The 25,938-nt window shown below is 26.9% G+C and overlaps 5 protein-coding genes across 13 annotated transcripts in view; 3 read left to right on the top strand and 2 right to left on the bottom strand.

The window, feature by feature from the left end:
- The first annotated feature begins 160 nt into the window (after nt 1-160).
- On the top strand, nt 161-9,586 carry LOC108000735 (uncharacterized). Of its 2 annotated transcripts, XM_017061292.3 has the most exons (5): nt 161-2,824; nt 4,010-4,212; nt 4,930-5,277; nt 6,394-6,474; nt 7,031-9,586. In XM_017061292.3, exons 1-5 carry the CDS (start codon nt 1,051-1,053, stop codon nt 7,229-7,231), a joined length of 2,607 nt encoding a protein of 868 aa, XP_016916781.2. In that variant the 5' UTR covers nt 161-1,050; the 3' UTR covers nt 7,232-9,586. The 2 variants fall into 2 exon arrangements, with proteins under 2 accessions (XP_016916781.2, XP_061941376.1); XM_062085392.1 differs by lacking the exons at nt 6,394-6,474; nt 7,031-9,586 and adding an exon at nt 6,166-6,387.
- Nucleotides 9,587-12,062: 2,476 nt separating this feature from the next.
- LOC108000736 (WD repeat-containing protein 91) lies at nt 12,063-15,499 on the top strand. Of its 2 annotated transcripts, none has more exons than XM_017061293.3 (8): nt 12,063-12,276; nt 12,511-12,775; nt 12,864-12,979; nt 13,156-13,343; nt 13,437-13,752; nt 13,841-13,962; nt 14,074-14,728; nt 14,818-15,499. In XM_017061293.3, the coding sequence occupies exons 1-8, from the start codon at nt 12,157-12,159 to the stop codon at nt 14,965-14,967; spliced, it is 1,932 nt and encodes a 643-aa protein (XP_016916782.1). In that variant the 5' UTR covers nt 12,063-12,156; the 3' UTR covers nt 14,968-15,499. The 2 variants fall into 2 exon arrangements, with proteins under 2 accessions (XP_016916782.1, XP_016916784.1); XM_017061295.3 differs by having other exon boundaries at nt 12,147-12,284.
- LOC108000737 (transcription initiation protein SPT3 homolog) lies at nt 15,486-17,005 on the bottom strand. 2 transcript variants are annotated; one of them, XM_017061296.3, is made up of 5 exons: nt 16,864-17,005; nt 16,541-16,771; nt 16,120-16,434; nt 15,823-16,010; nt 15,486-15,746 (listed from the first exon to the last, which is right to left on the bottom strand). In XM_017061296.3, the coding sequence occupies exons 1-5, from the start codon at nt 16,937-16,939 to the stop codon at nt 15,606-15,608; spliced, it is 951 nt and encodes a 316-aa protein (XP_016916785.1). In that variant the 5' UTR covers nt 16,940-17,005; the 3' UTR covers nt 15,486-15,605. The 2 variants fall into 2 exon arrangements, with proteins under 2 accessions (XP_016916785.1, XP_016916786.1); XM_017061297.3 differs by having other exon boundaries at nt 15,486-15,743.
- Nucleotides 17,006-17,358: 353 nt separating this feature from the next.
- On the top strand, nt 17,359-19,222 carry LOC108000726 (huntingtin-interacting protein K). Its single transcript, XM_017061265.3, has 3 exons — nt 17,359-18,164; nt 18,422-18,529; nt 18,622-19,222. Exons 1-3 carry the CDS (start codon nt 18,009-18,011, stop codon nt 18,715-18,717), a joined length of 360 nt encoding a protein of 119 aa, XP_016916754.1. The 5' UTR covers nt 17,359-18,008; the 3' UTR covers nt 18,718-19,222.
- A 1,380-nt stretch (nt 19,223-20,602) lies between these two features.
- LOC108000731 (protein roadkill) overlaps nt 20,603-25,938 on the bottom strand; it is a 158,409-nt gene continuing 153,073 nt past the window's right edge. For 2 of the 6 annotated variants that reach the window (XM_017061278.3, XM_062085388.1), the window contains exons 6-11: nt 25,729-25,850; nt 25,109-25,260; nt 24,623-24,750; nt 24,353-24,530; nt 23,917-24,238; nt 20,603-23,731 (exon numbers count right to left, since the gene is read on the bottom strand). In XM_017061278.3, coding sequence (XP_016916767.1) covers nt 23,587-23,731; nt 23,917-24,238; nt 24,353-24,530; nt 24,623-24,750; nt 25,109-25,260; nt 25,729-25,850 — 1,047 coding nt within the window. In that variant the 3' untranslated portion in view covers nt 20,603-23,586. Of the gene's footprint in view, nt 23,732-23,916; nt 24,239-24,352; nt 24,531-24,610; nt 24,751-25,108; nt 25,261-25,728; nt 25,866-25,938 lie in introns of all 6 variants that reach the window. The other 4 variants (XM_017061275.3, XM_062085389.1, XM_017061277.3 and 1 more) reach the window with 3 other exon arrangements.

Here is a 25,938-nt window from a genome sequence, read left to right as displayed (position 1 = left end):
TAAAAATTTACTTGCGATCATTTTTCTTCATTCAAGAAATCATTAAATAAATAAAATTATATAAAATTTAAGCAGTTCAAGAGAGCAAATTTAAGTTTCAAGTTCAGATATCAATCATTTCGTGACTCAGGTTGAGAGAAACTATTTTAAATTCAAAAAAAAAAAAATAACGAAGCATATTTTTAAAAAAAATTATTTACAAGTAATAGATCATATTTCATAGTCACAAAATCGTCATTTAAAAATAAATTCTTTACGATTTTATCTATTAATAAAATTTGTTGAAACATAAAAAGACACACATTAACTTATAATTTCTTAATAACTATCCAGAATAATATTATTAACTAAAATTCTTTTAAACCGAACACAACCCAATATTGGATCACGAAATGTGATGCGCCAATTTTCCAAAGCAGTGCTGAAAAATAAAGAATCGCAAAAAATTCATTTATTCATTCCATAAAATAACAGAAATTTTCTCAAAATTCTCAATGAAATGTGATCAATCTTTTAAAAACAAAAGAATCGCATAGCATGAAAATTCATTTATAATAACTAATTAATAATAAAAAATAATAAAAAAAATTCCTTTAAACCAGCGAATTCAAACTTCTCATAATTCCACAGAAATAATAATGGATCGCGAAAAGTGATGCGTCAAAACAGCCTTGAAAACAGTAGAGCCGCATAGCGCTCGAAAATTCGGAAGGGTGGTGGTAATAACCGATTGCAGGTCGGGTTGCCGAATACCGCGGGCCGTTGAACGGGTTGCAGTTGCTGCAGGGCCGGCATCGTGGTTGGCCTCTCGGTTGCGCGCGATTCGCGTGCCAGCTTCGCTCGATACCCGCTGCGGCAAAACTATCTGGTTCCGCTGGTAACAGACTGCTGTGTGGTGGGAGCAGCCTCTGTTTTATTTCTGTCTCGGTGTCCGTCTGCACCGGGGGCCAACAGACGCAATCGTGTGCAGTTTTCGCGTCGTTCGGCCACAGTGTCCGTGCACCAGTCCGACATTGCGATTAACGATCCTTCACGATCGTCCATCCCGCCATGGAGGACAGTTACACGGTGCACAGGCGACGCAAGGCGGCAGCGAGAAGGCGGGAAAAGACGCCTGATCCGTCGTCAAGGAACCAACAGCTGGTCGAGACGTCCGACGACGAGGAGGAAGCGAGACGCGCCAGAATGATACAGATGGCGGAGGATGCCGAGCGGATGGAATTGGACGGGGAGACGAAGGTTAGGGACGAACTGGAACCGAGGATAGAGGAGAAAAAAAAGAGAAGCCCGTCGAAAGTCGTGGAACGCGATACGTTACGGAAGATGGGCGAGAATTCTCCTTCGAAAGAGTCGCAAACACGTGAAAGTGACGCTGTAGACGAGGCAAGTGCTCGGTCGATAAAGAAGGAGGTGATCAGTAAAGTTGATAACGGAAGTCCAGTGAAAGAAGAGTCGACGGTCGTTGAGGTTATCGTGAAGGAGAAAGGATACAAGGATGATGAGTCGAAAGAATCGGGAATTAGCGAGGTTATCGAAAAGGAGAAATACAAAGATGGTATACCTAAATCGAAAGAAATTGACGGTGATGTCGATCAACCGGTTGAACCTAGGAAAATGGAGAGACGATTGAAGAAGAAATCGAGGGAACGATTGGAGAGGCATCAATCGAGCGATTCCAGTGATATGGAGGAAATAGAGAGACATCCGAGGAGAACGAAGTCACCGGAAGTGGGAAAGGTTAAGACGAAGAGAACAGCGTCGAAGAAGAGCAGCAGCGGTGATCTTGATGTTGCAACGAGACACGTAATCGAGAAGCCTCCGAGGGAGAAGAAATCGAGCAGACAAAAGCTGGAGGAAGACGTTCAAGTGAAACCGGAGAGGAGACGATCCAGATTGTACAGTCAAACTGACGACACCGACGAGGATCGTAAAATAAAGAAAAGCGAGTCGTTCCCTCGGCAGGGTGCAGAAGTGATCATGAAGAGATCCAGCTCTGATGCGAGGAAACAGATAATCCCTTTGAGCAACGACAGCCTGATACAAGACTTCGCCAAGGCTCAAGAAGAGTATCTAAAAAGAGAACAGAGTATCCTCGATCCTGATACCCCGGACGTGTTCGAAGATGCTCAAGAAACGATACTGAGAAGAAGGAAATTCAGCACGCCGCTCACAGAAAGCGAGGAAATTGCTATCGAGAAGTCGATCGAAAAGTTGAAAGAATCCGAGGAGAAGAAGAGGAAGAAGTCCTGGTTCTCCTGGCTTCCTTTCTTCGGTAAGAAAATAGAAGAAAGAGAACCAGAGAATAAGAGGGACGAAGAAGGACCAAAGAAGATTTCGGATATCGAAGAGACGTCGCAGACGAAATTCAGGAAATTAATTACGGACCAACCATCGAAAGTCACTTTGATGGACTTTCTGAGGGCGCTGAGGGATGTAGTTGCCGAGTTTAAAGCATTCGTGGAGCAAAATCCCAAGGAGACACAAATTGTAAGGAGATTGAGGAATCGTTGCTTGTCAGAGCTGATGTTGGTGATGATCTATTGCGGTTTGGGCGCGTTCGTCTTCCGGTTCACCGAGGGGGCATTCGAGACCTTCTACAAATGCGGCGTGAAACGGGTGAAACGTGATTTCTTGGACACTTTGTGGAACTACAGTCACAATTTGAGGGAGGATGACTGGAAGAGCATGGCTCGGCGGAAGTTGATGGAGTTCGAGGAACAATTGCACACGGCCCACGAGGCGGGGGTTCACACGTACAGCGGGCAAAGAAGTTGGAGCTTTTTGAACGCCGTTGTTTACTGTCTGACCGTCATAACCACCATCGGTGAGGAATATCGGTATAGAAGAGATATGTGGGAGAATAGGTTTGATATGTGATGAAGCGAGGCGATATGATTGAGTCGTAAAACGTTTTACGAGTTCCGTATTGATTTTCCGAGTGGTGAATATAGTTGTGTTGACGATAGTGTGGTACTTGATATTTGTCAAAAGCTGAATGCGCACGCGTTCGATGATAGTTGCGAAAATATATAAAATTGATAAAATTTAAAATGAAAGTAATAATTTTTCAATTTCTCCATGCGCTGTATACGTGAGAATATTGAATTTTGAGACATGATTTGATGACACGAGATAATGATTATTATCAAGTATTAATAACGGATTTAAAAAGAATGTCAGATTTTTAAGCATTAAGAATTCATCATTTGCATATTCTTTTTAATCTAATCTAATGACATCTAATAAAAATTAAAACTGATGATTAATAATAAATCGAATATTAATAATAAATAGGATATTTAATAAAAAGAATAAATTCGTAATTTATCTTTATATTTGTATCACTATTAATTAGTAATTTTGAATAATTGAAAATTTAATTTTAAGAACAAAGGCGATCTTGAATAATATAATTTATCCAATATTCTTAATTAAAATCGATTAAAATTAAAAAATTATAAAATGCAATATGAATATTTATGAATAATTAAAAAGAAAATTTTTGAATCATATTTTTCATATTTAAATTATTATCTATCTTTTAGATATCTCTAATTTTAATTTTAATTTTTTTTAATTTTTAATCTGTTATCATACTTTTCGTTTAATCTAATAAACTAATTGCAATTAATCGAAAATTTATTAACAATGTGGAACTGGAATTGATATACAAAACGTTTATCAACGAATTTATCAAGAAGAATTTATTTAAGAAGAAATTCTTAAAAAAAAAGTAATTATTTGAAACGTCCGCATCAAACAATATTTTATTATTGAAAAATACGACGAGTAAACAACCGCCAAATTATGCCACTAAAACTGCTAAAGTTAGATCAAATGCCATCGCAATATTTAGTATCACCTAGGTTATTTTTGTCCCATAGAAATATAGAAGATGCGTTCGAGTCTTTCTAAAAATTTCAATTCTTATTGCCGATAATAGATCATATTACGATATTTCAAGTATTATCAGTGTTTCACAATTACGAATTCTCTCGCGTTATTTTAGGATACGGCCACATTTCACCCAGTACCAACACCGGAAGAGCAATCACAATAGTTTACGCTATCTTCGGGATCCCGATGTTTCTGATAATACTGGCTGATTTTGGCAAATTATTCACACGTGGTATCAAGTTCCTTTGGGCGTTCGTGAGGAGGCTTTACTACACCGGAAGTTGCCGGAAAGTTCGTCGAACTGTACCTGTCCAAGTAAGAAATTTAGTAACGAAAAGAAGGATCAGAATTGTGAAATAGAAATTAAAAGATCGATTTAAGAATAATTTTTATATTGATTTTCATTCGTTTGCTACTTTTTTATCATTCCTATTATTTCTATTGTATTTTTCATTCAATAATTTTGTATATTACGTCTGTTTTATGTTTTTTTCTATTTTTCTTTGTAATTTCATTTTTTTTTTAATATAAATTTCACGAAAGAAGAAATGTTATTAAAAAATTTTTTGAAAAACTAAAATATATAAGAATAGATTTATTTGTAACTTTAGAAAAATTTAAAAAACTGTTTATAAAATTATTGTTTTTGCTTAATATTAAGAAAAAATATTCGTTGAAAAAATATTATTGCATAGAACAATAAATATCCAGAAAATTTATAATAAATATGTATTTTTGTTACGATAGTATCTAACTTATGCATCTAACTTATACCACACAATGTGGAATTTTGTTTAAATGAAATATATTGCGCTTAATAAGTCAAAAATTATCAAAAATAGATATACTCATCTCTTCTTGCAACATCCTCAACAAATACTTTTTATTTTAATTACAAATATCCATTTTAAAACGAATAACAATAAACAGTTAAACAAGTTATTAAAAAAAGTTGCTTATCTAAAAACGAAATTTAACGAAATTTAAATATTATAATTCCGTTTTTCATTGAATAAAACTTTTCTTAAACAGGAGGTAATGAAAGGCGTGCAATTGGTGTACGATCTAGCAACGTTTAAGAGGCCCTCGCAGATCAATCCGGAGGATATTGAAGAAATGCAGAAACAGGCACAACAGTCTCAAACTGTTCTCAACTTAGACGGAAACGTGCCTGATACACCTGAAACACCAGCAATGTCAACGTTTGCTGTCGACGACGAGTTCAATTTACCGATCTCTGTTGCCATCTTTATCCTTGTCGTTTACATCTTCATCGGCGCGGCTATATTCTGGTGGTCGGAAGAATGGGGCTTCTTCGAGAGCTTCTATTTTGTCTTCATCTCCATGAGTACTATAGGTTTCGGCGATTACGTGCCACAGGTGATCTTTTCTTTACCTTTTTTTTTTTTTTTTTATTTATTTCAACGATTTTTTTTAATCGTTTTATATTTTGCATCTTGCTCCAATCATATCTGTTCCCCCTAGATGAAGAGATTCATTCGTTATGAGAATGAATTCAAAGAGACACGTTTGTTGGAATACTTTTTCGAGTGAAAGTTAATTAAAAATGTTCAGTTATATCGCATAATAAAAACAAATTGGAAATTTATTTAATTCAAATAGTCTAGTTTCAATATAATCATAGTTGTGTAAATCTAATAGAAAATGAAATCATGCTACAATTTCATGTTATTTTAAGTGTATCATTTTAAGGATATAAATTATTTCAATGTATTGGATATAAGACTGAAGAATATAAAAATATAAAAAAATTTTTAACCGATTTAAATAATTATGTAATAATTGTTTTTGAATATGATTGATTTCTTAAAATATCTTGTAACTCATATCATCATTCTCGTATATGTAAATTTTCAATTGATATTTTTTCCTGATTTTTCTGAAATTGATAAAAATCAGAGGAAAAAAATTCATAATAAAATAAAAAATTAATGTCTTACTTCAATATTTTCTTTTTTTTTTGTTTTAAATATCTTTTAAAATTTTGAACAAGAATAAATTTTTAATTTTATATAAATATATACATATAATATATAATAAAAGAAAATTGTTAAATTATAAAATATTTGATTCAAAACGTTTCTCTTACAAGAATATTATTCTTCAATTTTCACTTACAATTAGCGCCCGCTTTGTATCTGACCGATGGAATGTTTCCTTGTCCCAACAATTCTTCAATAGTGAAGCCATGTCGTTAACATATAATTAATTTATTTTCTTGCTTCTTTCTTTCACGGTGGCGTTCAGATGGTAAGCTTTGAAAATCAAAAAGGTCATCATCAACAAATAGACAAACTAAAAAAAGATACATGTAATGCGAAAAATCGTACAACATCGTATATACATTATTCTGTACGTGCTTTTTGCATAAATATCACTTCAGCACAATTGCACGTGTTTTCTTATTGAAAATTAAAAATTTTGAAGAATCACAAGTATACATGCACAAATTAACAAATTGATTGGTTGGTCTAGCATCCCGTATACATGATGGGTTCGATAATATACCTGGTGTTCGGCCTGGCCCTCACATCTATGTGCATCAATGTTGTACAGGTATAAATCTTTTATTTCTAATTAATTTTTCTCTATATTTGTTATCTTCTTTATTGGATATTATATAAAAAGATTTTCTACAAATTTGATTCCTTAAAATTTATTTTTATATTATGTTTCAGAAAAATCTTCCAAAATAATAATAACATCAATAATAATATCAAAAGATTTCGAATTTAAATTCAAATCATTATTTTCAATTTATTAGAATATTATATTAAAATACGTTTTACTATTATATATTTAACATATTTCACAATTCTCTTTACAAACGAAATATGCGGAAGATTATCTGTAGAATAAATAAATTTCAAATTTTTTCGAAAAATATTTCATTAATAATACTTAAATTCTTAAATATTTTTCTCATTTTTAATAATTTTTGTTTTTCTATATAATAATAATTTCTAATATAATATTTATATTCAATATAATAATATTTAATCTAATTTGTATTAACTTAATTAATCTATAATTTTATAAAATATAAACAATGGTTTTAAAACTAGAATATTTATATATGTTTTAATAATTTTTCATCAATCTTTCATCACAGGTGATGTTATCAGATTCATTCAGGCAGGCAAGTCAGAAGATTGGCGCGACGATTGGCTTTGAAGTCGCTGAAGAGGATCGATCAGTGAATCCAGTGATTCCTCCACCTGTTGAAATAGCCGATGTTCATGTTTCTGTCAAAGAGTCCGATAGCGGCGAGAGAATCGCACCCAAAGCCAAACAAGAAGACATGGATTTATAGAGATTTTTTAAAAAAAATTTTTAAAATTGAGAAAAATAACAAAAGAATATTCAAATCATCCAATCGATTGCTGCGTTCGCACAACAAGCACCAATGACACGCGCGTATTTCCGCTTTAAAGCCATGTTTGTTCGCTTGCTTAAACGAACAATGTTCAATGACGAATTAAAATAATGGAAATAAAATCAGTAAAGATACACACGTATATATATAATTCACTTTGAGATTGGTGCTCGATCCAATAGCTGTTCACATGTATATGAACAGTGTTATATATATATATATATATAACGGCCAATCGACACTTTAAGCTCTTTATGGGACACAGGCTGTTAAAACATGATCTATCAATTACTGCACTCTAGTCATAAAAATACATGTAATTATGAATTTCTTTATGTTTGGTATCTTTGAAACATTAGTTTATAACTGAAATTATATTATTAATATATTAGTTTCGATCAATTTACGAATCGATAAGAAATTCGAGTTTATTTTTCTAATTGGAAAATTAAAGTTAAGATAAGTTCCGTGTCGTGCAATCATTGAAAGAATTTTTTAAGATTCTAATGCATGGTAAAAATATTAAGAGAGCAAAGATATTTTTTAACTTTTAAAAAGAAAAAATCAAAAAATCAAAAATCGCTATAATTCTACGATTCTTTTATTAGGGCAAATTTTAATCAAGCTTGAATAAAGTATTTGAGATTTTTAGACGTAATAAAAAAAAACTATAATAAAAAAAATTGGAATGGGTTATAGCTACGTATAATTAAATATTCTAAGCTAATTTACTTGGCTTTAAAATTTCAACTGTGAAATTTTCAATTATGATGCGATACGGAACATGTTTATATTCTTTAAAACATTGAATATTAATGTTCGGTTTTCATTTCTGCCTATAATCTCAAATTTTTGGCCTTTGATTGAAATTCTCGAAAAATTTGAAATATCTATATCATCTATATTAAAATCTATATTAATTATCGTATACAAATTAATGAACAATCAACAAAATAAAATCATCACAATACAAACATTTGCTAACTTGATAATATTACAAACGTAAATAAGGTTATCCGATACTTTTTATTCCGATAAAGAAGAAGATATAATTCTATAACTATTCTTACTATTTTTCACAGGCCAAAAACAATAACAATTATCATTATTATTATTTATTTTAGATTTATTTGTCGTAGTTTATTGTTGACAATAAATACAATCTCGTATTTTATATATTTTCTAGATTACTATATTGCTGTTTTCTTTTTTGCCTCAAATTGTTTTTATATTATGTGCCATGAAATTTCCAACAGATAATATAATCGTTAATCTTTCAATCTTTTAATTCTGTTCGAATGTTCCGTTTTTAAAAAATTGTATAGATAATCGTATTATGTTAAAACGATCTTCCAGTTATATTCGTAAAACACTATGGTTAGAATATGAAGATATCTATTTTTATTCAACAATGTTAAATTATAAACAATATTTTTTAATTTATAACATATTCGATAAATAAAAATCGATAATTTATAAAAATATTTTAATACAAAATATATATTGAAATATTTATTTTTCAATTAATTCAAAATATTTGTTTAAATTTTTATTAATATTATAATGATTTATTCAATCGTAATAATATTTTTACTTTTTTTATTTTTATATGATATTTATATTGTAATTATTTTATTCACATTATATATATATCTGTATATTTTAAAAGAAGAACAATGATGATCAAACAATTTGCTCATGTTAAAAAATAATCATGTTAAAATATTTATAAAACAAAATATTTTTTCCTTTTATAATAATGAATACAATTTTCAGTACATAATAAATCAAAATCATAATAAATCAAAACGAAGTATTAAAAAAATAGATTGTATAATTATGAATATTATTAAAGAAAAAGATAAATATATTTGACCATCGAACTGGAAGATCGAAATAAATTTTCGTCGCGGGAAGAGGAAGAAAAAACTTGTGCCTTTTAAGAATGAACTGTATTAGCTATTAATATTTTATCAGGTAAAAATAAAAATCCCTGAAATGCAGTTAAATTATAGAAATAAAGAAAAAAAAAGATATATATGGCGTATACTCGTTGCTAAACATAAAAAATATACTTCTTCTTTCCTACGAAAAAAAATATAACAGATCGCTTAGTGTCTATACAGTATATCTGCAATTTTACTACACATTGCAAATTCACTTAACAAAAAGAGAACGAAATAAAAAACGAACACTTTGATTACCGGTAACGAGTACTTGTTATTATTATAGTAATGATCATAATGATATCATTGTGAATTTTATTTACGAATAAATGTTTAAGATATAGGATTTTTTATCTTCATTTCAATTATTTTCCTTATACATCGTAAAAATAATGAATAAATTAAATATTTTTAAGTAGTTCTATGTAGATGCCTATATCTTAATATTTAAATCTTAAATAACTCTAACTAGATTTCTAAAATATTTATACAAGATAAATATATGTTAATATATTCATACAATATTTTTGCAAGATAATTTTTAGAGATCAAATCAAATATAAAAATTGGTATACAAAAATATTATTTAAAACTTATTTATTAAATTATAAGCAATTGAAGTGGTTTAGAAAAAATTGAAGATAAAATGAAATGCAAAAGAAGATCGCTGAATTTTCAATTCTTAATTATAAATAAATAAACATTAATCGAAATTTTTATGTATCAACTTTTAAATTTGTTTTAATCTCCTAAATAAATTCTCTAAAAGTATTCTGCGAATGTATTAATACTTTATGTGGTAATAATAAATTTGTACATATATTTATAATAAAATATAAATCTTTTGCGACATATAGAAATGAATTTATATAAAATACGAAATATAAAATAGTATTATATTATATTTATTTATGACATATAAAAATGTAAAATATAATATATATATGTAACATATATATATATATATATATATACAAAAATGGACATATATAAATATATATATTTACGAAATATAACTATTAATTTTTAATTAATAGGCAAAAAAGACAATAAAGTTAATTATATATGAAAACTTGAGCATAAATATTTTATAAAACAAATATAGACAAGAAGAAAAAATAATAAAAGAAGGACAGAGATAGAATAAAAATTGGAAATCAACGTCATCTTAAGATTACTTTAGATGAACCAGATGTAAATAAAAAATAAATAGAAAAAGGATAGAAATAATGTAAAAATTGACAATCCTATCTTTTGAATGTAAAAAATATTTTTTTAGAAGTATTCAAGAGATATTTTTGAAGAAATATCTTTGGCATTCGAGAGATGGCGCTGATAATCAATTCTTAATTACATATTTTTATTTTTTTTCTTCTTATTTTTATTTTGATTTATTCTATCTTATTTATTTCATTTAATTTAGAAATGGTTCTAATTTTTTAATTTTTATGCTGATATGTAAATCATGAACGCTTGATTATTTTATTCTTCCATGTTGTAGGTATTTTAACAGCCACAGAATCTGTTCACAATCATATATATTAAAACATATTGATATATATTTAATTTTTATATTTACATCCTATTTTTATTTTTCTATTCTATCATGCTGTCCTTTTCTATTTTCTCTAATATATACTTATATGTACTATATATATGACCACAGATGAAATATGAATATAATTTCTATTTCTTTTTATAAAAAACTATAATATATCTTAATCTTTAATGTAAAAATATAGGTATCTTATTCCCATTTTATAATGTATTTTTAAGATAATTATTAGCATAATTCGCCGTATATGATGTAAAATATATGGTGTAAAATACTATTCAATATAGTAATAAGATTTAAATAAATAAAAATTTAATACAATAATAAAAAGAAAATAGAAAGAAATTTTGTACTAAAAACGATATTAAAAACGATATTAAAACGATTAAAAATTCTATTGAATCTATTCTCTTATTTTTTTTATATGTTTACATTTATACTATATGTAAACATCGTAATTTTTTTTCATAATACATTTATATTATATTTATATTATATTTACATTTATATTATATTTATATATTATGAGATTATAAAATATTTAAATTCTTTTAGACATTTCATCCAATTTAACTATACTTTTGTTCCTCTTGATTTTAATTCAAATATAAAAATATATCACATTCCATAATTATTAATTTTTTTTTAATTGTTCATAGATTATATTTTAAGATATTATTATGAAAATAATAATGAAAAAAATAATTTGGGATATTTGAGTTATAATAACTATTTATTGGAATAAATTTTTAATATAATAATTAATTTTCAATATTAATTTATTAATTTTATATTATATTAACATAATATAATAATGTATAATATTAAAATTTCAATTAATTTTATCATTAAAAAATTTATTAAAAAAATTATTTAAAAAAAGTATATAAGCAAATAAAAATCATTTCTAATATTTTCAAATATAAATTGTATAGGGAATTTATTTTTATTATTTTAGTAATCTTATATTAAATTATGATGGAAATAATTATATAATAATATATTATGATTAATATATTATTAATATATTAATAATAATATAAGATTATAAAGTTATTTTATCATATATAATTTTATTTAATTCATTTTTATTTATTCAATTGCAATCTCATTTTATGCTATATTATTAACATTAAGTATACTAATGTTTAATAATGAGATTCAAGAGCCCATTTTTATATAAGATAAAAAAATTAAAATAAGTGATATTATTTAATAGATAAATATTAATATTGGTAACATTGTTTGTCATACGCTAAAAAAAATTCCCTATTCAAACATTAAAATGGCTAAAGGATGACAACATACAACTGTCACTTGAAGGAAAAAAAAGTTAATATTTCGAAGAGAAATAAGAGAAAATGTCTCATATTCAATATGTGGACGAATTGGTCAAGGAATATTTGCTATTTAGGGGTTTCAGTCAAACTTTGAAGGCTTTTGATAACGATTTGAAAGCTGAGAAAGAGAAAGGTTTCAGGGTGAGCGCGTAAGCACTTAAAGTGATTAAAAAAAAGAGATAAAAAGAGATAAAATATGAAAATTATATGTGCAAATTTTAGTTAATTAAGAAATTAATAAAAATAAAATAAAATATGATATTTTATAATCTATTTATAATCTATAGTATTTATATTTTTTAATTTGAAATAAATTTGTTCATTTCTGTATGATAATTTGATTCTAATTAAAATTTTTCATTATTTTTGTATCAGGTTGATAAAATTGTTGATCAATTGATGCAATATATATATAATTATGACTTAGCATCTTTAAGAGAATTATGGGGACATTTAGATATGAGAATGTTCTCTCGTTTAGAAAGTCATTTCACACCAGCTGTGAGAAAATTAGAGAATGCTGTTTTAAAAATGTATCTAGTTAATGCAGCAGTAAACAATAAACAAGACAGAATTCAAGAATTTTTTATAAAAATGACACCAGAGTTACAAGGGCATTCAGAATGGAAAGAATGGTTTGGTAGGATATTTTTTTTTTTTTTCCTCTATATTTTTATTCATATAAATTGCAAAAAAAAATATTTTGTATTTTTTTTTTATTTTTACAGCATTACCATTTGTTAAAAATCCCGAAGACAATCCAGCATATTCTGTTCATTTTAGTAGACAGTGGCAGGACACTATGTTAGTGTCCCTGCATAATTTTCTTGCTACTATTTTTCAAGTAGGTGAAAGGTATTTTGCATCGTGCCTCTCATTTATAAATTTTAATATTTTAAATTGTAGAAAAAAATATATATGTATTTATTAACAAATTTATTTACATGATATATATTATATAATTTATATATATATTTAATTAAGTAATGTACAGTCTAATTTTTTATTTGTTAATTATAGTGTATGCCACAACCAACATTGCTTGCAATAGACGAAGATACAAATAGATTAAAACGTCTTCAAGAAGAGAATGAAGCATTGAAGCAACGTTTAAATGAATCTGTTAAAATAGAAAATGTAATGGATGTGAATCCAGGACCAGCTCCTCAACAATTACCACTCATGGATGATTTTTATATTATAGCACAGTAAATATTTTTCTAATCATTTCATAAACAAAAATAATTTAATATTCTATATTATTAATATGATTGTTATTATGTCCCTCCTTATTTAAATAGAGAATCTCCTTTATTAGAAAATCCTAAAACTTTAAGAAATCTTATAAGAAATATAGGCGGTGGTTCCAGTCCAATTTTAAATAGAAAGCCTGGAACAAGTACAAAGAAAGTTGTAGAATCTGAAGTAATATCAACAAAAAGAACTAATACAAAAGGAAAAATAAATTCGATCAATAAATCTGAACCTGTTAATAAAAGAAGCATTAGCTGTGATTCAAGATTAACAAGTTCTAGAAAAAGAGATTCATCTATTGATACGGTAGCCGAACGGAAAGCTAAAGATAAAATCGATTCCACTTATATTCTTCTGAGTCAAGTAAAATATTATTTGTACATTGTATATTATATATATTTATTATATGGAGAATATTTTAAAAATTTTTATAAAAAATAATTATTTTTAGGAAGAATATACAGAACATAAAACATCAATAATTCAATGTAAAAGTAATGCAAGTGGTTCTTATGTTGCAACAGGTGATGCTGATGGTATTATTAAAGTATGGACTCCGATACCATCACCAAAGTAATTATATTATATACTTATTTAAATATTAAAATATTAATTATAGAAAAATATCAATTTTTATAATTACAATTTTGCTAAATTTACTTTTTATTTTTTGTTATCCAATAGAACTGTCACTACATTTGTCTCTACTCCAGCAAACTCAAATAAAGCTATTACAGCATTAGATTGGATATCGAAAAATGAACGATATTTTTTACATGGAGATAATAATGGCCTAATTCAATTACATGATACTCGTGATTACAAAACTTTATGGGATATTCAACACGAGAACTCTCGAATTATTACTTTATTATGCAATCCAACAGAATCAACATTTGTATGTTCTGTATCTGATTCAAATGAAGGAAAATTATTATTATATGATATAAAAACAAGAAAATTAGAAAGAATCTTGCCAATGGAACAAAATGTAACTGCGCTGTGCTCTGCATTTAATCATAATGGACAACTTCTTATTACGGGATTATCTAATGGAAATATTTTAATACACGATTTAAGACGAAACGAAATTATTGATAACATAAGTTGTCATGCAAGTCCAATTATTGATATAGAATTAATTAATGATTACACAAACATTTGTACACAAAGTGAAGATGGAAAACTTTGTCAAAGAAGTTTAAATCATTCAGGAAAGATTTTATGGGAAACAAAAATTAAAGTAGAAAAAAATACAGTTCATGGAAAATTATTTACTTTTGATCAAAGTGGAAACTATATGCTACTTTGTACACAAACTGGAGGAAATATATACAAAGTATATAATTTTCACTATCTAACTATATATTAAATATTTCAAGTAATTTTATTATTTAATTTGATACTAAATATAATATAAATTTTCAGATGCCACCAGGTACACAAGCAAAAATTTTAGAATTAGGGGGACATAAAGGTACACTCTGTTGTGACTGGTCTACTGCCAATCAATCCGGAACTTGTATAACTGGTGGCGCAGAAGGAAAAGTACGTGTATCGACGTTACTTTCACCATGATACAGAAGCAAAATTAGTATCTGTGTAAATTCATGAAATATCATGTAAAATTTATAAGACTAGCTCAAATTTGTAGATACTAAATATTTAGTATAATGAATGTTAAAAAGAAACTTTTTAGTCATTATGTTGCATAATGAAATTTAAGAGTATCTCATTTAAAAGACATTCAAAGTATCGTAAGATATTTTGAAAAAAAAATCCAAATATTTTATGAAAAGTACAATGAATGCAAACGTATCATGCGTTAGCGTAAAGTTAAATGTATTATAATCCTATCTTTAAAATGAAATCAGGGACTATCAATTGTAAAATGTACAGAAACTATTATAATTGTAAAAAAAAAAAAGAATATATATATATATATGACACATTAGGATACATAATCGAAAGATTTTGTAAAAAAAAAAAAAGAATAAACTTCTAATAATTTAAGTAGTAATTATAATGTGTACATCTAATATTGGAAATCTAAAATATATCTGTAAGGGATACAGGAATTTGTCAATAAATACTGATCAATTTTAAAATATCTCTATATTCTAATTTAACTTAATATAAAATACTGATAATTTCTTTATACAAGGCATATATTTTACTTTTATAATTAAATTAATTCTTACCCTTATTTATTTATCTTAACATGATAGAAGTTTCAAATGTGATTTTTTCATAGACCAACGATTAAATGGACCAGTCATATCTAACTGAGGAGACCAATATCGTCTGAGAGCTTCAATTATTTCAGCAGGTGTTATTGGTTTTGTTACAGCTACCTGCTTAATTAATTAAAAAAATAAAAATATAATATGTTCCTTTATCTATTTATATTCAATATGATAAAATGTTACAAACCTTCCCATGATAATATGGTTTGTAAGTATAAGGATTAACATAACTAAGTCTTAGTCGATCTATTGCATCTCCAAATATTTTATTTTGATCTTGTCTTACTAATAACGCAAAATCTACAATTTGTGCTACTGTTTCATATGCTAAATAACCCAAAATTGTATATGCTTGTTTTGATATTGTTACATCACCTAAAAGATGATAAAATTATATTATAAATGATATAATATTAGAATGTATTTGATAAATAAATAGAAATAACTATAAAATATATGACATTTCATAATAAATAAAACTTACTTTCTGATGCTATCCAATCACTAAATTTGTGTCGATTTTTATTTGCAAATGATGCATTACGTGCTTTACTAAATTTTAAATATCTAGCTTCATCCATAGATCTTGTCATAATTTCAGCACGAACACATCTTTGTTGTTTGACTTCATCTATAGTAGATGCATCTTCAAGAAGTTCACCAGTGTTGTTAATTTCATTAAGAAAACTATAAAGTGGTCCTTTATTTTTGGATCCATTTAAATTTTCATTTTCCAGAATATCTTCAGGTAAATCACTATCTATAGTTTTGTGTATAGAAGCTTTAAATTGTTTTAAGTCTGGAAAATATGATTATATAAAAATATTTACAAAAAAATAAGAGACATAAAAGGACATTGCAAAAAATAAAATTTTTTTAATTTATAATATTGAGATCAAACTTGCCTAAATATTTTATAAGTCGCTGCAATTTTACTTTGTTTTTACGTAATAAAAAAATTAGATCTTCTGCGGAAACACAGATATTTTTTTTCGAATTTCCTCGTCTTTCAGAAACTTCGCAAGCTTTCTTTATTATTGTTCTCATTTGTTGCAAAACAACTTCTTCTACAATTTTCGCAGATTCAATTAGTGGTTCACTACTATCTCCAAATCCATGCATCATTTGACGAATTTCTATAAAATATTATTCTCATTCATAAAAAATTTAAAAATAAAAATATAAACAAATATAAAATATAAAAATATTATAAAAAATTGAAATATACCGGTCGTATAATTTACAGGTTCGTTTCGAAAAAATGGTGAATCATTTGTTGGTTTACTAAATGATGGTTCGGTCATTATTATAAATTATTTAAAAATTTTCTAATAAAATATAAAAAACATTAAAATATTTCTTTCGCAGCAAATAACGGTTATTTATGTTAATTCAGTAATTATTAGGTTATATTTTATATATGTCATAGATGAACTGATGATAATTCGTAACATCAATTTATTTTATTTTAATAAAATATTATTTTATTTAAAGTTAATGATATAAAATAATAACTTTATTCGATTATTTATTTAAACAAAATTTTATATTATTATTTTCATTATTTATATAATTTATGTGATTCTATTATTTCTAGTTAATTTTTTTAATTTATAATTTTTAGATATTTTATGAAAAAAAAATTCAACTTTTATTATTCAATAGTGTAAAATTTAAATGTCTAAATATATATCGGTACTTTTTTATCTTGCGCGCAATATAATTTTAACTGATTTGAAATATTAAAAGTTGAAATGAGTAAATATATTTTTAGATTATTTATATTTGTTAATTAAAAAAATGTATGTAACTTTTTATTTAATAACTTTTTTTACAATTTTTTATTATAATTTATATTACATATAAATATATGTATAATATGTTTTAAATTTTATTTTCATTTTTTCTTTATTATTTCTTTTATTTTTAATTCTTTTTTAACTTTATTAACTTTTTTAACTTTATTTCTGTTTATTTATGATATTTAGATTAAGCATATTAGATTTTTTAAACAATTATTTTTTTTATAAAATTAAAAATTTTATTGTAGATGAATAATTTACTATAAATATTTTTTATATTTAAAATTTTATATTTAATAAATATATTTTAATAATTTTTATTTAAAAAAATATATTTTTTCATAATGATATTATAATGATTTAAATTATAATTTATGTTGTACAAAATTAAAAGTAGTTAAGATTTATAAAAAATAATATTTCTTAATCAACTTCTTATTTATTCAATAATTTATAACAATTAATGATACTAAATTATTGAAAACAGACATTATTAGAATTCAAAGTGAAGTTATAATATATAGTTCATAATTATCTACACAATGTGAAGTACATTTTAAAAAAAGGAAAAATGGCGGATAACGATGTAAATGGTGATTCTGATGAAGTACAACAAGAGAAATCACAGAAAAAAACAGCAAAATATGATAGTGGTGCAGCAGATTTAGAAAAAGTTACAGATTATGCAGAGGAAAAAGAAATATCCTCATCTGATGGATTTTCTTGCGTAAGTATTCATATTATCCTGTATCTATTCCACGTGTGTTTATGATTGTCAATATTCTTTATTAAGTTTTTTTAGCAATGATGAAAACTTTTATTCTTTAAATTCAAAATTAATTTTTCTGTTATTTTTTTTAATATTTATAATTTATATTTTTAAATTTTTCACTTAAGAATATGTAATCTTGAAACCTAACCTACGAAAAATTATGTACACAATTATATATATAAAATTATTAATCATAATCATTTCTACCAAAGGCATTAAGTATAATCGGAGATCGACGGAATAAAGAAGCTGCGGAGAAAAAGGCAAGAGAAAAGGAATTGTTAAAAGTTCCTATTAAAAAAGAAGATGTTGATCTTATTGTAAGATTTATTATAATTATTATTATTTTTTAATTAGTTCATTTATATGTTAAAAATTTTGTTCAATTACTAAAACACTCATATTATTTTAGATGAGAGAAATGGAAATAAATCGAAATGTAGCAGAACAAACACTCAGAGAACATAGGGGAAATGTTGTAGAAGCATTAATTACTTTAACAAATTGATTGTACAGCATTAACTTCAAACAAATATTTACATAAGCCTTCATTTTATTGTAAATTATATGGTCTTAGGAATTGTTATAACGTCGGATTATTAATAATTTATTCATGTATATTACAAAATATACTCTATGCCATTTTGTATATATATATAATATATATATACACACATACACACACATACACATACACACATACATATATTCACTTTTTCTATTCATTTATCTATTTATATCATTTCTTAAAGATATATTAACGAAAATATGTTAAGGAGTATATCAATTCTCAGGAAAATGATTAAAATATCAATTGTATGTAATGTTATCAAAGTGATATCATCTGATAAGATTATAGCTTTTATATGTGCAAGATATATTTAATGTTTAAGCTTAAAACAATATGTTTACTTATTTGTGAAAAGTTAAAAATTTACAATATTTGTTTTTTACAAATATTAAAATCTAAAAATTAAAAAAATCATTATGTAATAAAATTTTTTAATTGAAAATCAGTAATGTGAAATAAATTATAGATTCATCCTTTATTTATTAATTTATTAATATTTAAGTAATATAATATTGGTATATCTTAACTATAAATTTTTAATTATACATATTTTTTTTATAACGAATGTTCACGGTGAATTTAAATATTTAAATTCAGGTATGTATTGGATTCTATTTTGTTAAAGCATTTTTTCATTTTTTCTTATATCTATAGTAAAAAAGTGTTTTTGTATAGAATTAAACATTACTGTCATTTTTTGATGACATATTTTTAAATTATTTCTGGGGCACTTCAATGTTCCATACTAGTACATATGTTTGATTATAAATTTTTATTGTAAGTAATTATAATTTCTTTCATTTATATATCTTATAAAACCATGGAATTTTTTTAAATATTATTTTTTTTTTATAGAAATAAAAATTGTATATTTATTTATAATCGTCACAAATGATTGTGATCATTTTTCTATTATTAGTATTTTTATGTCTTTTCGTAATTTTATTATACTATAACAGGTATGAATTTTTAATAACTTAATATAATCCAATTTTATTTGAAATTTAAAATTAAAATATAGTTTTAGAGATATATTTTAAAATTAACAAAATTAGATATTATTAATGTTGGTTTTAAATATTAAAATTTACAGAATATATAACATGAGATATTCAGATTGCAATATAGATTCCAGGCGACTGCACTGTTCAATAGTTAGATCATCAATGGATAGACCACCATCTTATAGCGAAGCTTGTAGTGCACCTCCTCTTTATGAAACTCCTTTCAATAAAGTATGTCTATTTTCAATTTAATAATTGAAAGAATGTAGGAACAGAAATAAAACAAAAGAACAAATAGAAAAAAATTTTATATATTCCAATCTATGTTAAATATTATAATCCTTTCTAATATTTTTTATTATTACCAAATAATGGTAAATCTTAATATATTAAGATAAAAATCTTAATTTTATTATATAATATTTTATTTATATTCTCCAGATTTCTATGCTTGAAGCACCACCAGTTTATCCAGAAACTTCGAAGGTATCTCAACAAATATCAAATATTACGAACGACCAAATAAATCCGATTACGATTCATATTTAATATTTATAAATGTATTGTTTCTCATATCTGTTTTGATCTAAATTAATGAAAAAAATAAACTTGATAATTAAAAAAATTGATAAAAAAAATGAAGTAAATAACTAAATAAGATTCTTATCTAATGTAAACAATATGAATTATTTTCATCTATATTATTGTTTTCAATAATGTTATCTTTTGATATTTTTGATTTGCTGAAATTTGCTAAAAATAAACATTGAAATATATAATTAGTGAAATGTGTTGGGGATAATGAAAATCACGTAAAATTCTCATGATTATATAATGAAAATGTCATTTATTTGATGTGGTGCAATGACTTAAAGTAAATGGAAAAATGAACGTTTATATGAGCTGGGTTCAATGAACAGCAGTCATGTACTTCAAAAAGCTACCACTGCTGAACTATTCGTTACAAAAAGCTTCTTTTTTTCGAGTTTAAATGCAATAATATACAATGGAAGTGTATCAGACAGCAGCGCAGTAGTAGCTAGTGCGACACGACCATGCTGATTTTCATGATGAGGTAACATTTGTCTTACTTGTACTTAGTTTATCAAATTATCCAGTCATACGCTCATGCAGATTGGTTCAAAAAGAATTGCATCTAATATTTCTCGAACTGTTGTACGGTAAATATTTAGTTTTTCGTTTTTAGGAAAAAGACATTCAATATTACGAGTTTCATGAGATACTTTTTTCGCCGCACAGTCCCAAAGATAGAACATGGATAATAGAATGGACGTAGACAATTTTTTCTTTCTTTTCTTTTTTTGACATCTTTAAAATCTGAGCGAGCACACATGGCCAAAATCTGTTCCTTAAACTGCTTACAACATATTTTATATTTTCTTTATATTTTTTCCTCTTTTTTCATTTCTCTATTGTTGTCATTTTATTTTGTAAGCCTTAACAACCTACTACGACTGAAATAAACATCGTGTAAAAAACGGTGGAAAATCTTCCCTAACTATGTTTCCATAGGAGTTTTTTTTTTTTTTTTTTTACTTTTAATCTCGACAGAAATACATTACAACGTCATGATAGATGATACGTATAAATGCATGTACATATCGAGATCAAAAACGAGATACACATATATATAATCTAATCGTATTAATTTGTCATAATTACATTACATTTACTTAAAGCATTGCTAGTGTGTTTCAAGGAACATGAGTTTAGCACAGTCTGTAAAATAGAATAAATTATAGTTGATTATTGTACCCTTCATTAAAAGTATAGTTCCGTTTCGGTTCAGTTCTTATAAAATACAGTAGATATGTACAGTAAAAACCTTAAAATCGAAAGGGACGCTAGATTTGGGACTGTCCGGATATAGCGACCGTTTCCTTAAAAGATAAATTCACTGGCTGCCAGGATCGTCAGAAAGTTCTAGAAAGGTTGTGATACAATTGCGGTTAATTACAGTGGTCTTATCACAGAACATGTATGGCATTAAATCTTCGATATCATTACTCCTTTGTAATGGTAAGTATTTATATCTTGTATTTAAAACATTCGGTAAAGCTAGGTCGGAGGATCAGGAAGCCAGTACGGTACTAAATGATGATTATTGTTTTGCGTATTCTGTCGGTTGCCCATAATTCAGATCATTGACCACACAATTTCGCGATTTTGATAATTAATTACACAAAAACGATTAATATTTTCATATTATAATTGACTAACCTTTTATATTATACAGTGTTTTTAATTTTCTTCTTATGTTTGATGTTTATTTCCTCTTTTTCTAACAATATCTGTTTGATTTCATTCTTTTCATTTAATGAAACTCTTGCAATATTTTTAATTAATACATGTATCCTGCGAGTATGATAGACATTTCAATAATAATTAACATAAAATCTGATAAATTATGGACAACCCTAAATTTAATACAATATAATAATAATAATAATAATAATAATAGTAATAATAGTAATAATAATAATAATAATAATAATATAGTAATAATAATATAGTAATAATAATAGTAATAATAAAAATAATAAAATAATAATAATAATAAAAATAACAATAATAATAATAATAATAATAATTCGAATCTATCACTTCGTCTACTATGCAATACTCGAGAAAACAAAACAAACTGTGCCTAGCGACAAGGGAATGGGAATGGGAATTAAGGGGAAATAGAGAAAAAGGCCGCATGGAGGATAGGATGTAGGTATTTGCAGACAAAAAAATATACAAAAATACGGGGCACAGATTGCGTAGCATTAATAGTAATCGTAGTAGTCGTACATGTTGAGAGAAAGAGATCATAAAAAACACTAACTAGAATCATTTTTTCTCCGTTCTTGGAAGAATTCGACGATTTCATTTTTCTTTCTTTTTTTTTTTTCATTTAAAACTAAAAATCACTATCAGTAATAAACATATCTAATTTTATTCTTGTCGCTCGTGTACACGATGAACAAGCGTGGGACACTTCTTATTTGATTCGTTATTTTCGACAAAGGAACAAAATCTTTTTCTTTTAATTGTCTGGTTGACGTCTATCACAACTTTCTTCGTACATCACGTGTATACCTCTCTTTCTTCGCGTGTGAGTTTGTTATGTGTGTAGCAATGTATCAGCGAGTTTCAATCTCGCCTTGGTCCTCTGGCTGTTTCTGATGTCTTTTTCATAATGCATAGATGGTTCGCGCGTTTTCATCACTTATTCTCATTATTATAAACGAAAACAAATCCATTACAAGACCCTAATTATGCGCATTGACAAATCGCTGACATGATATTTGCGTAACGATGGATAAACACATGTCCCTCTCACACAGGAGAATGTAACGTACAATGCCAAACTACCAATAATTTCGTTCAATCTGATTGAAACCAACGCTGCTTTAATAATTTATTCTTTCTCAGAAAAAGATTATCATTTCATCATACCCTTTTTCTCGGTTCCTTTTCTGTGATAGGCTTTTTCTAATTATCGACGATTTCACCAAATTACAATAAAGTCTATAGCCATAAGTTAACTGCGTTTCCCGCCTCGCCGTTTGAATAATCGGCTGCACAATGTATCTTGTTTGAACGATACAAATTTAGGTCGAAAACCATGAAGAACAGTTCTCGTCGCAGTTCCTTTTTAAGTGGACCAGAGAATGGCGCACTAGGAAACATTTATTTAGCACTACTTGTATCACTGTACACAAAAAAGTCATGAGGGATGCAAAATAGGCGGGGGCGATGTGGAGGTTGTGCCCGGAGTCAGCGGTGATTGTTTTCAGCTTTGTTTCACCCGCTTCCTGGGCGGTCCGATCGGTGGAATTTGTTGAGTGGCTAATGCCCGAAACGCTTCCGCTATGAGGTGCGGATGAGAGTTCACCATTGATTTGAAACCTGCTGTGTCCATTACGTCTGTCGCATGTCTGAAACAAATATCGAAAATGAAATGATAGAAAAATTTATTCTCTCTTATTAATTCAGATTATCTTTATATACATTGTCTATATGATAGAATATTTATTACGATAAATCTGTCTTTTTTTTTTTTCTTAGAATAGATAGATGTTTTTCGTTCTGAATTTCGTTTTAAACATTTATGAATATTTACGTGTTAATAAAATCTATGGCTTGTGCCTTAAGTTGATCAGCACTATGAAGATCAGCAAGAATTAGAATGTCAGCTGCGTTCTCGATTGCTAAACTTGTGCATAACGCTTCCTCGCACATAACTTTCAACCTTTCTAATGCGTATTTGTCCGCTGCAGCTAGTAAATCGTCCGCCATCTTTTCCAAATTTGCTGCCTTTCCCGTATATATAAATCGTAACATTTCTCGTAACACTTCGTGGTCTACGTCGGTGATGTCCACGCGATTTTGTTTCCTTTCCTCCATCTCGTGCTCGAACATCGCCGAAAAAACAGGACTTCGTGCTAAAGAACAAAATTATAAATTAAAATGATCGTCCATTTTTTTTTTGAACGAGAGATATCGATTATAATATAAAATATAAAAGGTATTAATTTTAAAAAAATAATTTATTATACCTGCGAGAATAGCTTTGTGCGCTTGAAATTCTCTCCCACATACTGTCAACGTGACATCGCTGAATTTTTGGTTTTCAAATAAAAGTCCTAAATCATCCGGTAATCGACATTCTGGAACTTTGAATTGTATAGTATTACTTTGTCCGGAAATATTCACGCTATCTGCCACTACGCTGACCTGTAATATTTTACCGAATTACAGATTTTCGTTCACAATAAACGTTAGAAAATCGTACAAATATTGAGTATGTAACATACAAAGGTATATACCTCACAGAATATCGTGAGTTTATCGTCGGGCAAGAGTCCATTGGCCTCGTCCAACAAGAAATCTCTCCTAATGAACTTCTTAAAACCCCAATCTTTACCTTGGACGAACCTATAAGCACGTTGGCTCTCTGAAAGTATAAAATTACCATTGTTTATTACCATTCTCGAACGAAATATCTTTTTTCAAAATAAACTGAGATTATTACGAATTTTCTTCCCAAGATCTTTGAATTTGTTATAAAATTCCATTATAAAATATGATGATTTAATTGTTAATTTTATAAAATCGGCATATTCAATCGAGCATTTCTTTGCTATGTATATTTTTGCATGACTAGCGAAAAATATAAATGCACATGCACACGTATAAATACGATAATTAAAAAATTATTTTTCGATATAGTTTAACACTGTATAATTATGATATTAATTGTAATTTTTAAAATACCCTGCATTGCATCCGTTTCACTTTTGCTTAGCACTTACCCATTGCTTTGGTTTCTTCTCTTTTGGCATTAAGAATAGAAAATTTGAACTTTGCTCTGACTTCGGATTTGTTGCACGAAACGAGAAGGAGATATAGCGACAGATAGTCTTTGCTCTCCTCATCCAGACCCTTAGGATTCACTCTTAGGCACCTAAAATCAATTATCATCAATATAAACTTATCTGATATGATTTCGAATATTTTCAAGAAACTTTATGCTGCTATTTATTTAATTTATTATTAATAATTTTTTATAAGAAATATCATACAATTATATTATAAAAATGATGTTTGATATTTCAATAAAAGAAAAAAAGATGAAAAATTCGTACCAAAATTTTAAAAAGTATAGATATATAAAAAACTTGAAATAAAATTAAAATAAAAAGAGATCGATCAGTAATAAGGTAAATATTGATCAGATGTAATCATTTTGTATTGAAAGATTACCTATATAACAAAGAAATCGTTAAAAAAAGTGAATTTATGAGATCAAGAAAACAATTTGGTATGCAATGCAAAGAATCTTAAATAATTTTGCCAAGTAATTTTCTACTGTGAAATTTTCAGACTCGTGTTATATACGCCTGACAAACGAGCTTATACTTCCGGATCTTACCATTTTAATTTATCGTTGGCCCCTGCTGAGAAGGTGGACGACTTTAGTACTTCTCCCATTTCCTCCCGGCAAAAGCTGAAGTTATTTATCGTCCACATGTAGCTGAACTTAACCACCTTCACCTGTGCACATAAGACCTTCAAATGCGACACCACGTCAGAATGTGTCCCGTGGAAACTACCTTAATTTATCTACGCTAAGGACTACGCA

Source organism: Apis cerana, linkage group LG15, assembly GCF_029169275.1.
Source record: "Apis cerana isolate GH-2021 linkage group LG15, AcerK_1.0, whole genome shotgun sequence".
Classification (NCBI taxonomy): Eukaryota; Metazoa; Arthropoda; class Insecta; order Hymenoptera; family Apidae; genus Apis; species Apis cerana.
This window is presented reverse-complemented; position numbering and strand designations above follow the sequence as displayed.

What these genes read in the sequence shown, in the direction of transcription:
- LOC108000736 (XM_017061293.3), top strand. Translation starts at nt 12,157, where the DNA reads ATGTCTCATATTCAATATGTGGACGAATTGGTCAAGGAATATTTGCTA. An exon ending in AGAAAGAGAAAGGTTTCAGG is followed by an intron (nt 12,277 to 12,510) that starts GTGAGCGCGTAA and finishes TTTTTGTATCAG; the next exon opens with GTTGATAAAATTGTTGATCA. An exon ending in CTTATATTCTTCTGAGTCAA is followed by an intron (nt 13,753 to 13,840) that starts GTAAAATATTAT and finishes AATTATTTTTAG; the next exon opens with GAAGAATATACAGAACATAA.
- LOC108000737 (XM_017061296.3), bottom strand. Translation starts at nt 16,939, where the DNA reads ATGACCGAACCATCATTTAGTAAACCAACAAATGATTCACCATTTTTT. An exon ending in ACCTGTAAATTATACGACCG is followed by an intron (nt 16,772 to 16,863) that starts GTATATTTCAAT and finishes AATATTTTATAG; the next exon opens with AAATTCGTCAAATGATGCAT. An exon ending in GCGACTTATAAAATATTTAG is followed by an intron (nt 16,435 to 16,540) that starts GCAAGTTTGATC and finishes CATATTTTCCAG; the next exon opens with ACTTAAAACAATTTAAAGCT.
- LOC108000726 (XM_017061265.3), top strand. Translation starts at nt 18,009, where the DNA reads ATGGCGGATAACGATGTAAATGGTGATTCTGATGAAGTACAACAAGAG. An exon ending in CATCTGATGGATTTTCTTGC is followed by an intron (nt 18,165 to 18,421) that starts GTAAGTATTCAT and finishes TTTCTACCAAAG; the next exon opens with GCATTAAGTATAATCGGAGA. An exon ending in AAGAAGATGTTGATCTTATT is followed by an intron (nt 18,530 to 18,621) that starts GTAAGATTTATT and finishes ATATTATTTTAG; the next exon opens with ATGAGAGAAATGGAAATAAA.
- LOC108000735 (XM_017061292.3), top strand. Translation starts at nt 1,051, where the DNA reads ATGGAGGACAGTTACACGGTGCACAGGCGACGCAAGGCGGCAGCGAGA. An exon ending in GACCGTCATAACCACCATCG is followed by an intron (nt 2,825 to 4,009) that starts GTGAGGAATATC and finishes GCGTTATTTTAG; the next exon opens with GATACGGCCACATTTCACCC. An exon ending in TGTGCATCAATGTTGTACAG is followed by an intron (nt 6,475 to 7,030) that starts GTATAAATCTTT and finishes CTTTCATCACAG; the next exon opens with GTGATGTTATCAGATTCATT.